Below are 13,626 nucleotides of genomic sequence, written 5' to 3' on the forward strand. Positions count from 1 at the left end.
ATTACAAAGAAATCGACCAAGGCCGACATAGACCGCCTACGTATCTCAATCTTGAGAATTCTTGTCAAACATTGTTCAAACACATAGAATTATTTGAAGGTGATAAATGGGGTGACCGTGGCCGACATAGGACGCATACGTATCTAATTCTTGAGAATTCAGGTCAGATGTAGTTAATTACAAGAGGGAAAAAATTTAAACCGAACAAATACAAGAGAAAATAGAACAATTACAAGTAAATGACAGGAACACAACCTGAAACTTTACAGATAATATCTCTTGCCAACATCTGAGTTGATTGGTTTTGGCTACACGGTGCAATCCATCTCCGACAAGACCAAAGCACCTTCAGATAATACATTACGAACTATGTAAGGTCCTTGCCTGTTTGGTGCAAATTTTCCTTTGTACTCATCTTGATGAGGAAAAATGCGCTTAAGTACTAACTGACTGATTTCAAAAGTTCTATATCTTACTCTCTTGTGGAAAGCGCGAATCATTCTTTGTCGATACAACTGATCCTGAAAAACGACAACCATTCTCTTCTTATCAATCAAATTTAGTTGATCAATCTGCTTGCTGATCCATTCAGCATTACTTAACTCAGCTTCTTTGATTATTCTCAAAGACGGTATTTCGACCTCAGCAGGTATAACTGCTTCTATTCCATGCACTAGCAAGTATGAAGTAGCTCCAATCGACGTTTTGACAGTCGTTTGATAACCCAATAAAACATATGACAACATCTCTAGCCAACCTCGGTGATTGCCAATCATTTTCCTCAAAATCTTCTTGATATTCTTATTGGTATCCTCTACAACTCCATTCATTTGAGGATGATAAGCGCTTGAGTTTCGGTGAGTAATTTTAAATTGCTCACATATATCTCTCATCAAGTGACTGTTAAGATTTGCACCATTATCAGTAATGATGGATTCTGGTACTCCAACCTGCATATCAGGTTGTTGTGAAAGAATTCAGCTACAAGTTTCTTTGTTACCGATTTGTAAGTAGTTGCTTCCACCCACTTGGTGAAATAATCAATAGCGACCGAAATGAATCTGCGTTCATTTAAAGTGGATGGCTTTATCGGACAAATGACGTCCATACCCCAAGCTACAATGGCCAAGGTGAACTCTTAGCATGAAGTTTGTGAGGTGGCACTTGGATCAAATCGTCGTGCACTTGACATTTATGATATTTTTGCACAAACTTGCAACAATTATTCTCCATAGTCATCTAGAAAACCCGGCTCGAAGGATCTTTCTTGCCAATGTGAGCCCATTCATATGCGTGCCACAAACTCTAGCATGTATTTGTTCAATAAGTTTGGCAGCTTCAACGACATCGACATATTTAAGAAGACCTAAATCTTGAGTCCTCCTATAAAGGATTTCCCCATATATAAAGAAATTGAGAGTTATACGGCATATCGACTTCTTCTGGTTTGACGTAGCACCTTCAGGATAATTTCCGAACTCCAAATACTTCTTTATATCAATATACCATGGCAAACCGTCCAGTTTTGCTTCAACATGTGAACAATGAACTGGATGTTCTTTCAGATCTATATCCATAGGATCAGTATAATCAGTATTCGGATGTTTAATCATTGAAGTGATGGTGTCAAGAACATCGGCCAACTCATTTTGTATTCTGGGAGTATGTATGAACTCAATATTACAAAATCTTTTCCACAACTTCTGTACATACTGTATGTAAGGTATAATATTAGGGTTTTTCACGGCCATCTCGCCTTGAAAATGATAAATCAATAGATCTGATTCTCCAATAACCAATAGCTCGTGGACATTCATGTCAATGGTTATTCTCAAATCAAGAATACAAGCATCGTATTCGACCATGTTGTTTCCGCAATTAAATCGGTTTAGCCGCCATGGGATAGTGTTGACTAGACACTGACACTAAGAATGCTCAAATACCTTTACTGTGATGATTTGCCCCTCCATCAAAGAATAGTCTCCAACCGGGGTATGTTTCAAAAATATCTTCACCCACAAATGACACTGCTTCATCGCGAAAATAAGTTTTAAGCGGTTCGTACTCTTATCAATGGGATTTTCTGCAAGATGATCAGCCAAGGCTTTTGCTTTTATCGCCTTCTAAGTCACATACACAATATAAAACTCACTCAACAGCATTTCCCACTTAGCTAATTTTTGGTCGGCATTGCCTTCTAGAAGATATACTTCACCAGGTCCACTCTGGAAATGAGGTACGTAGTATAAGAAGATAAAATAATTTCTCAACTTCTGGACAATACAATTCAAAGCACAACACGTTCTCTCCAACATATTGTAACGAGACTTATATGGAGTAACCTTCTTGTTTATGTAATATATATCGCTTTACTTCTTTCTGATCTCGTCGTGTTGACTGAGTACGCATCCAAATGCACTATCCGAGATGGACAAAAACAAAAACAAAGGACTCCTTTCTCGCGGAGGAAACAATACTGGCGGGTTGGACAAATAGTTCTTGATAGAGTCGAAAGCAATATGACACTTTCAGTCCACTTTGTTGGAGCTTGAAGATAAGTTCACACACCACGGTTGATTGAGCTATGAATCGACTGATATAGTTTAACCTCCCTAAGAAGCTCATCACCTCTTTTCTCATCTTCGGCGGAGGTAACTCTTGAATTGCTTTAATCGTAGAAGATCGAGCTCAATACCCCTTCTGCTGACTATAAATCCCAACAACTTGTCGGTTGGTACTCCAAAAGCACATTTGGGGGGATTTAGCTTCAATTTGTAATGACACAAATGATTAAAGAACTTCCTTAAATGTTTCAAATGATCCGAACTCTCACGGGACTTGATTATGACATTGTCTATGTACACCTCAATCTTCTTATGAATCATATCATGAAATATAGTCGTCATAGACCTCATATAGGTAGAACCAGCATTCTTGAGGCCAAATGGCATTGCTCTGTAATGATATAAACCCCAAGGTGTAATAAAAGTTGTCTTTTCTGCATCTTCTTCATCCATCACAATCTTGTGATAACCTGCGTAACGATCCACAAATGACTGCATTACATGCTTAGCACAATTATCATTCAAAATATGAATATTTGGAAATGGAAAATTATATTTTGGGCTAGCCTTGTTGAGATCTCTGTAGTCGAAAAAAATCCTCATTTTCCCGTCTTTCTTGGTAATCGGAAAAATATTGGCTAACCAAGTCGGGTATTGTGTAACTTCCACCAGTCGAGATTCGATCTGCTTGGTGATCTCTTCTTTGATGTCTAAACTTAATTTAGGCTTGAAATTTTGATCGTTTTGCTTCACTTGATCAAAACCCAGATTAGTCGTCAGTTTATTAGATACAATTGGTACTCAACCCTTGCATGTCACCGACTTCCCAGACGAACACATCAATATATTCAGCAAACAAATGAATTAGGCCTTTCTATGAGTTTCATTTAAGTGAATGTTGATCTTAACCTCTTTACCGCACTCCGAATCCCCCATATTTACTTTTTCGATCTGCTCTATATTTGGTTTATGCTGAATTTCAAACTGCCAAAATTCCATGGAAACATAGTCTGATACCTCACATTATTCTTCTTAATCATCAACCTCGTCATCACCAGCCTCAATTTGTTCATTCATCTCTTGACATGACATGACATTGGTAGGTTTAGAACTTACATTACTAAAACCATAACCTGACAAAGTTAGGAAAGCAAAGTATAACAGAGGAGTAAATAAAAGATGTTGTCATTCAAATTGGAAAAAAACGGTACAAAGTTTGTCCATGGACCAGGTCATGTTTCCCTTTTAAACATCATGATGGAAAATTAAAAATTCAAACATTTAAAAGAAATGCAAAATGGTGGGTCTCAGGACTCTTACGGACAACGACCGATTTAATTATGCATAAAATGATGCCCTTCTACCAAGGTGTTCAGGAGATTAGGATGGGAGTGGAGGTCCAGTTCTGCATCATATCTCCTGTCTTAGCATCACGAAATCCTGTCAGCTCAACCCCTACTTCAATGATAGCATCGATCTCTTCAAAAAGGCCATAGATTCCTTCCCTAAGGTCCTCTGATCGACATATTCATGGACTGAGAAGGATTTATATAGGTGAGGGATTGTCTTGGCCAATGCTTGATTCTTCTTTTTCTTTGTCTTCTCATCATCATCTATGGGGACGCACCCCAATTCATACCTTTCCCCTTTGACGGGAACTTGAATGGTCTCAACAATTCCTTGGGAAATTTTTTCCCAATCCGAAACCTGGCTCAAATCCAATTTGTATCATCACAGTGGCTATCATCTTGTACATGACACACATGGGAATCTTTGTGGCTAAGTCTTCACCGGTGGCATTTACCAGCCCCACAATGTAGAAATCTGTACCTCGCGATATCAAATCAATGATCACCATCTGATGCAAAGTAGAAGAGAAAGCTCCAGCCATATGGATGAAAGCTTCCCAAAAGAAGGTTATAGATAATGTCAATGTTCAAGACTTGAAACTGTGAACTGAATTCTATTGGACCCATTTGGATGATAAGATTCAGTGCTCCCAATGTATCTCTCTGTACTCCATCGAAGGCTCTCATGTTGTCTTGACTTTTTTCAAGTTCTCCCAAGTCAAACCTTAACTGCCTCAACGTCGACAATGAGAAAATATTCAGACCAGATCCATCATCCACCAAAACGCGATTTACCACCTTCTCGCGGCATACTACAGTGATATGCAACGCCTTGTTGTGTGATCTCCCTTCAAAAGGTAACTCATCGTCGCAGAAACTAATCTGATGCCATCGGATAACTTTGTTAATCATAGTAGACACATTATCGCTGCTTGTGCCGATAGGTACATAGGTATCATCAAGAGCCTTCATCAAAGTCTGCCTGTGCGATTGAGAACTCATCTACAGGGCCCACTTAGAAATTTGGGCTAGAGTCTTCTCCAAATGCTTGACCCTCGCTTATTGGCCTTTGATCTTGATGCTTCTTTTGACCTCCAAGAGCAACCTTCTCAAGAGTATAACATCTTCGCAGATCGGGTCATACCTTGTGCAGCATCAGTCTCAATCACAAATTTTGGCTTGGTAAGAGTTTTTGACGGCATCAAGGCAACAACCTTTGCGGGTGTCAAGATAACAAACTCTTTCTTCTTTTTGATACTCAAAGCAGCTACAGCCTTTTCCAACTTGTTATGAACGATTGAAGTTATTACTTTCATCCCACACCAATAATCGTTTGTTTCTATCATACTGACGTTGCCTCCTCCATGATTCGACAAAGGATTGGTATTGATATTAGGTGCAGCTGTTTGGAGAGAAACCACCTCTTGGTCGATTAAATCCTTATTCTTGTGCTTGAGGTTGATACAGTGCTCAGTATCATGCCCAACACTAATGGAATTATAATCACACCTCTTATCTGGCCTATAGAATTTTGAATTGATATCCATGGGTTTGGGCCTCACTAGGTGAATATATCCAGTCGCTCGTACAGTTTTGTTCGTATTTCTATGAGCATTGTGAAATTCCTCGAAGGTTTCTTCTTGAACCGAGGTCAAGGGGGATCATAACTTCCTTGTGAGGGAGGCATTTGTTGATAACCTCGATTATTTAGACGGGGTGTTTGATTCCTGGGATATGAATTTATTTTTTGTGGTTTGGCATTGGAGCTTTGTACCTCGGATGGGGATTTTGTTATGATGAAGCTTGGAGTTGATACGCAGGAGGGGGTACTCGGTAGCTCGACTGCATGTTAGCATAGTTGGGAGCAACACCCTGGTAGGGAGATAGAATTTAGTAGGGTGGAGGATGATTTGGATAAATGAGAGATGAATTTTTGTAATTGGGGTGGAGTTTGGTATAATGGAGCTTGGATGTTTGGATAAGTGGAGGTAGCATTTTGATAAATTGGAAAATTATCGGGATGACTAGATTGCGTGTAGAAAGCTTGGAAGGAATTTTAAGAAGGCCGAGAATGACTTTGGGAATATGACGAGCTTCTGGTAGTTTTCCTTCCCCCATATGAAATAGCACTGATTTCTACTCTTTTCATCATCAACATGCCTGATGATCTGGGTGATACAGCAACACGGGCTATCTTTCCCTTTTTCAACCCATCTTCGATAGTCTCACCAACTTTGATCTCAACAAACTTTTCTCCTACGAGCAACAGAATTTGATCATAATACTCGGGCTCTTGCACCTGCACAAACACTTCTACAATTTCTTTTTCATACATGGGTGGTCTCACCCTCACCGCTTATTTTCTCCACCTATAGGCAAACTCCCTATAGCTCTCGGTTGATTTTTGTTTTATCTTTTCCAAAGAGTATTGATCTGGAACAATTTCTACGTTTTAGGCGAATCGATCGGTAAAATCTTTGACCATTGCATTCCTGCTGGTCCATTGCCTGGTTTCATGCGAGGTGAACCATTCAAGAGATTCTCCACACAGGCTTCAGCTGAAGAGCCGCATCAATAGAGCTTCATCCCTTCAAACTCCCACGAGCTGGTCACAGTAGGATCTCAAATGAGTCATAGGGTTGCCCTCTTTTTCAAAAGTGTCAAACTTCGAGATCTTAAACCCTTCTGGAAGGTCCAAATTTGGATGAATACATAAGTATTCATAACTAAGACCGGCGACATTAGGGATGCATTAGAGCTCTTTCGTGGCTTTCTTAGTCTCTTCTTTTATGACGACATTTACTTCTTTCTTTGACCTCCACTCGTTTTCTTGTTCCTTATAATGGTCCAGCTCAGAACCGTGCACATTGTGCTCTGCAGGGATGGGAATTTGGAAAGTGGTTCTTTTAGGTAAGGGTTGAGCTACTGAGGTACTCTGGGCATTTTGAGCGGTTTGATAATTCTGTGGGTAAGTTTGTGGATTGGTATTCCAATTTAAGTGGTGGTGGGATGTTTGTGGATTAAAAGTATTTGGATTTTTGTTTTGATTTTGTGGTGGTGGAGCAGTTTGATGGTAGGTATTTTGAGGATGGGGTGGCATTTCGGGATAGTTGTTTTGAGGAGGAGGTGGAGTTATGTAGGATTCGGATGCATATTGGGAATTTTGGGAGTCAGATCTGTAACCAATGGGTTCTAAGCAGGTGTAGATGGCCGGTTTTGGGTTGGATCCATATTTGAGGAAGGGAAGTAGATTGGAGGTCTCCCATAATCAGCATTAGTGGCAAAACCTGGCGGAGGCAGATCTTGTCTCCTTATCATTTCTACCGTCATCTCTACAATCTGTTGCATCATCTGCAAAATAAACTCATTCTAGTCCACTACGGTGGGTTGAGCCACCACAAAATCAGTAAGACTCACTTCTTCATTACTATCCCCCATAACTGTCTTTCTTTTGTCTGAGCTTTGTTTAGGGAAGTAATCTGCAGGACCTTTCTATCTGGTGAAATAGCGATGATCTGCCAACTTTCAATCAACACATATCAGTTTCAAAGTACCTGAGAGGGAAAACAACTCAAAGGTGGATTTGTCAATGCAGATTCAAAATACAAAATGCATAATATCACACAGAGAACAATAAATAGAAAAGTTGTTTTGTTTGAGGATATCTTCAACTCACGAGTAAGGACGGAAACACATTTTTTAACAAGAAGGAGTTTGCTTGTTTTAGTTTTGACATTGTCTCAAAAAGGCTAAATCATGTTGATATAAGGTCCTCTTGCAGCTGCTCTTTGACATCCGTTGATCTGGCTTTCATATCTTCTCCTAACATGAAAGGGGAAAATGAAAATTTTTAAAGATAGGGGTCAGGACTTGAGAGGTTGCCTACGTATATCATAAGGAGAATTTAGGTCCAACGTAGTTAGAGTACAAAATAAACATTTTCATTCATTCGTTCATTAAGATTACAAGGAAATTCAAAGGCAATAATAGAGCTTTTAAAAGGTAAAATGATGACGACACAATAGTTATTTCCCTTTTTGTTGCACCATTGTTCTCCTTCTTTCAAACGGCCTAGGAATGGAGATTTGTAGACAATTTTCTCGTCGTCGTCTTCCCCAATCACTTTAGGGTGAACGTTATTGAGATCACTATTTGTTCCTTGCTCGTAGACGGGGCATTTTTCGTGCATTTTTTGAAGTTTATCAATCATGTTACTATGGAAGGCTTTGTTCTTCTTCCTTAGTGTGGCCATCCTTTTTCTCATGGAGGTGAATTCTTCCATTTCCAATGTCATCTCTTCATCAAGAGACATGCTTTTAGCTAACAGAGCGGCATTCTTCGATTCTATCCTCGCCTCTCTCCGTTCTCTTTTTTGCGCTTTAAACCGAAGCATGAGTCTCTCGCAAGTCCTCTGTCTCCATCTAAACATCTTTCTTTCTCTTCATCTGACTTGCGAGATCCTCATCTAGCTTTATGATTTCAGCTTTGTAGATTGCGGTGGCCATGTTGACTCTGAGCCGTTCCTCCTTGGCTTCTTGAATTTCCCGAGTTATCTGTTCGATCTTTCTTTGTAGTTCTTCTCTAGTGAGTTCCATTTGAATGTTCTTACCCTTGTCCATAGTAGTGATTTTTTGCCTTTCTTGAGATGGTAGAATAGTGTTTTAGGATTTGTGGTATAGGAGGAGGTCTTCTGAGTGAGAAACTCAAGACTTGAAAATTTTTGTGGGTCATTCTTTTGTAATAGTGACTTGTTTGAATATATTAGAAATTTATGGAAAAGTGTGGGTTTCCAATATCCTCATTCATAGCAACATAGCACATAAAAATTTAAACACACATATCGCGTCCTAAAAAATACCGGGGGACCCTTTTGTGCCAAGGGTAGGCCTAGTGCATTTGAATAATGTGTGCATGAATTTGAACCATACAAACAAAACCCCCCAAATAAATTTCACAAGTGAATAATAATGTTCACAGAGGGGAAAATAAAGGATAAAAAATTATAGATAGACCCACGTAAGGGCCATTTTAATTTACGAAAGTGCATAAAGAAAGGCCAGCGCAGGGATTAAAATGAAAAATACATATAGAAAAACCCGCGCAGGGGCAAAATCCACTATGTCGCTCTAGATGGTCCTGCTCCGTCGCCGTCTCCCTAAGTCTTGTATTGTTGAAACATATAGCTTAGTATCTGCATGAATTCTTCACCCAGGCGTCCTTTGTCTTCCAAGCTTTCTTATCGCATCCTCTTGATTTTCTTCTTGATCAGGTATCGAAATCATCATAACCACGCCTTAGTCTTTCCACCTCTTGAGTCGCCTTCCCAAGAGTATCTTGGTTCTCGACAAACTTAGTGTACACTTATTGAACTTCTTTCTTGACCTCTTGTAGCTCGGCCACTACTTTGGATTCTCTGTCATTACGCTGCTAAAGTTGTGCGGGGTTTTGGAGGAGACGTTTTGTATGTCCTTCTTCATCCATTCTTTGTAACCTTTGTCATATCCAGCATCGAATCGGTCAGGAGTGATGGTATCTTTATCCATAAGCTTGGCACTTTTCCATTCTCTAAAAATTTCAGACAGGTCGTGCACTCTATTATGTCCAATATTGTATACAAAAGCGCCATAGTACTCCTCTTAGGGTGCAGTTTGTCTCCTCCCAAACTGTCGCAAGACTCAAAAGGGTGCATAAGGGAAAATTTCCCAAATACTTGGTAAAGGAAGAACAATCTATCTGCAGCTCTCGACGACAAATTTTTTAGAGATGAAACGGTTAAGCATCCATTGGAGATCTTCTTCTCTTAATTCGGAGAAAATTTGAGTCCATCTCCCCCTGGTTCTCCGATTGTCCATATTCGCCCAGTACAACATGTCATTCAAATCTTTAAGGGTGTTATTGTTGCAAGAGTATGCAGCTCCTGAGTCCCAGCACCCTTTGCTAAATGGATGAGGATCCACCACTGAAGGAGCAAGTTGCATCCTTGGAAATATCGATGCCCCTCTTTGCATTTTCCCACGACTCAATACATATCAAAATGGATGACCGGAGCTATAGCATAGTATTTTGTTGTCCCTTGGTTCTCATACCCTTTGAACAAAGTATGCGCGAGTGTTATAACTCGAGTATTGATACTAAAACTTGGACCATGTGGGAATACCATTGTTCCCAATAACGCTACAGCAAATGATAGAGCACGAATTTCATTTCATTCTCTATAGGAGATATTGAACTCTGGGTTGTAAGTGGCGTAGAAGCTTGTATATCCAAATTGGATATAAAGATCTCTAAATGTTACATGGGATTCTTGGCACCAGTAGGCAAAGTCTTTTTCAAACCCTAACTAGTCAGCAATATTTTTTATAGAAGGTTTATTAGGGATAAAGATTTATTCTTGTTTTCTTGCTTTCCTTTCTATCCCAGTACCTACTGTGTCTATGCAGTGTCTGATCTCCTACAAAGTCGGGTTATTTTTGGCGGTTTTGAATTGGAGCACCATTCTTCGGGTATCCCAATATAATGTGAGGACCTCAACCAGCTCTGGCCAACCGTTAATGTTGATCAATTCTGTTAATGCACCCACATATTTGTTGAGGGTTCTTCTATGATCCCCATAGAGATTGTCATTCCACAGTTTGAGTTAGGGTGGTGCCACTATAACTATATAAAACTTTGGGAAATGGTCCATATCTACAAAACAGAAGCTAATTAGTTTTACCCACCCCAAATTGGTTTTCATAAGTACATTATTAAAATGCCACATAAAATGATGTGTGGTGAGGTTGAATATTTTAGACACGGTTTTGGCGGCTTTCTACTAAATGGACTTAATACACCTTGGGTATTAAGTTGTCTTAGGCTAATTCTTAATTTTTGTTTTTGGTATCGCTATAGCCTAGGCTTATTAGAATAGGTTTCAAATTGTGTGTTACCCGAGTCGAACAAACATCGAGATAAATCTACCAAACAACATCGGATGACCACATTACAACTATTTGTTTGATACTTTCAAATGAATTTTTGTGTATTTCTGAAGAAAGCCATGGAAAGGCATATAACTTTCATTTTCCTTATGCATACTACCTGTCGTTTGGTAGGAGAATGCCATGAAAATGCAACAGTTTAAAACTAAGGTAAACTAAACAAGTAAACAATTTATCACAAATAGCCAAATAACGTTAGTTTTAAGGTTACAATCCTCCAAATTCCCCAGTAGAGTCGCCATTTCAATTTTACTAGGAAAAGGAAAAAAAATATTTGTTTAAAAAAGTTTTCGACTTTTTAGAGTCTCCATTTAATATTTAAAGAAAAAATTAAGAAAAACTTTGTTTTCAAAAGACTTAAACATAAAAATTGTTTTGATAACTTTAAAGGGGTTCGAGGATTCCTATTTATATTTTAGGAAGGTTTTAAGCACCTAAAATATCCGTTAATACGGTTTCCCGACAACTAACTTAGTTTGTCTAGGACATAAAATTGCGATAAAAAATATTTTCTAGAGTTGTTTGAAAATTAATGTCTAACTTTTACCTAAGTGAAATACTGGACTGACGAAATTATTTTGAAAACTATTTAAACATGATTTACTTTGAAATTGTTAAAATTAAATGGTGTTTGTGGGGATTTGGAAGTTTCTTAACTTAAACTAACTAACAAATAAAGAAAGTAAATAAACAAGAAATAAGAAAGAGGGAAAGAGATTTGGGTCCACATCCGGGTTCTGTTCGCCTTGACCAGTTTTTTTGACCCACATGTTTTGGTTTTTGTGACACATTTTTCTTTATAACTGTTCTAATTAAACATAATAATAAATGATAATATAAAAGTGACAAGGGCTTAGGCCCAAAAGAACAAAATACAAGACTTAGTAAAAAATAAATTTGAACTTTTAGCTCAAGTCTTCAACTCTTTGGATTTTTGGATCTTTCTGACTTCGAGGACTGTTCGCCGGTGTCGTGGCTTGATTCGATGAGAGGGAATATGAGTCGTTATGACTTTCTCGAAATGCAAGAGGAAGATGGTATGAGGCTGTGGCGAACTCAAGTGGATTTCACCTGCAAGACAATGAATAAAGTACATTAGAATATATATATATATATATATATATATATATATATATATATATATATATATATATATATATATATATGTATGTATGTATGTATATATATATGGAGTATTAAGATGGCAAAGGGTGAATAATGAAATAATATTTAGACAATAATAAGAAGAGAAAAATCACGAATACTTAATACAAACAAATATATATATATATACACACACTTTTGCGGGGCAAAGGACATTAATGGGGGCAAAATGTCAAAAGATATTTAATATGCGTGCTTTTCAGAAACCAATAATCAAAGGAACCAAGGTGCCCAAATTTAGTATTTCTAAACTACTAAAGTTACGCATACTAGTTTAATTAAGAGCTTTTTTTTCTTTTATGAAAATAAAACAGTGGCATAATCTAATGAAATAAACAAACACCGATCAAATTAGATTTAGCAAAACAAGCGAGATTGGGATCGATGCATTTTTTGTACTTAACTTAATACCTTTACATGAGACGCAAAGATCCAAACCTAGATGGACATGTAATGATAAATTAAGAGAATAAGCTGATATTTTAATAACCATAGATCCTAACTCATGCATTTAGCTAAAGCAAAATAACATATCATGGGACAATGTTGAGCTAATGCAAATAAAAAAAATGGTTAATCCTATCGAATCAAATTCATACTAGCAGTTATATCACAAAGATGTTCCAGAAATAGATAAACTGAACATAGGAATAAGCATGTGGTAACATCAAATAAAAGACAAAGCCATGCAATGATTTTACACTCATGATAGATATTGCAAATTATATGAAAACGAAAGGGTGATTTCTTAAAATTATAAATCCTTGGTCAACTCAATACCCAATAAGAACGAAGCTATACAATCACGAGTGAAAACCAAAGAGAAATCGATATCACTCCAAATAAGCGATAAAAATCAATTTCGAGAAGCTAAATCTAAGCTAAAAAAAGGCTTTCGTTCTCACAATAAGAGTGACAAATAAATCATTGGAGAAAATAATTCCCAAAAAAAATTCGTGCAAACAAACTCCAACTATTCGAAAATTAAGGTGGCTGCGATTACACATGACAATACCTTCAATGCTTATGGATTTGGAAGTTACAACACAATTGGTTAAAATGAAAATGACACAAAAACAAATAAATAATAATAATAAAAAACAGAAGTTCTAAAAGAAAATCTTTGAGAGGGAAGAAAAGTAAAGTGAAGAGGGGCCTGTGCTTACAAATATCCAGAGAAACATCTACGACTTCTATAAATCATACAATACTAATGAAAAGAGAAAATATATCTCAATAAATCCGTTTGGATGAACCACAATTTGGCAGATATACAAGGGAGTTCAACAACTTTCAGTAATGGATTAGAGAAGAGGAATAACAGAACACTCACACAAAAAGGCAAGGAGCACCAACAGTAGTGTAAATCGGCTAAAATTTTGTACTCAATATCTGACTAATTCAAAAAAAAAATATGAACCTCATACTAAAACAAGCATCGACCTTAATCACAACTATCAACAAACATCCACAAAATAGTGGATTCCTATGTTTAACAGAACATGAAAAAGAAAACAAAAAGAAGTAAAGGGAAAATTCTCGGGGGAAGTGGATTACTTGTTTATGGTC

The 13,626-nt window shown here is 37.7% G+C and overlaps 1 protein-coding gene across 1 annotated transcript; it reads right to left on the bottom strand.

The window, feature by feature from the left end:
• Window positions 1-308: 308 nt before the first annotated feature.
• On the bottom strand, window positions 309-1,865 carry LOC101250550 (uncharacterized). Its single transcript, XM_004248565.2, has 3 exons — window positions 1,249-1,865; window positions 1,001-1,061; window positions 309-950 (listed from the first exon to the last, which is right to left on the bottom strand). The coding sequence occupies exons 1-3, from the start codon at window positions 1,863-1,865 to the stop codon at window positions 309-311; spliced, it is 1,320 nt and encodes a 439-aa protein (XP_004248613.2).
• Window positions 1,866-13,626: the final 11,761 nt, after the last annotated feature.

Source organism: Solanum lycopersicum, chromosome 10 (genome assembly GCF_036512215.1).
Source record: "Solanum lycopersicum chromosome 10, SLM_r2.1".
In the NCBI taxonomy this organism is placed as follows: Eukaryota; Viridiplantae; Streptophyta; class Magnoliopsida; order Solanales; family Solanaceae; genus Solanum; species Solanum lycopersicum.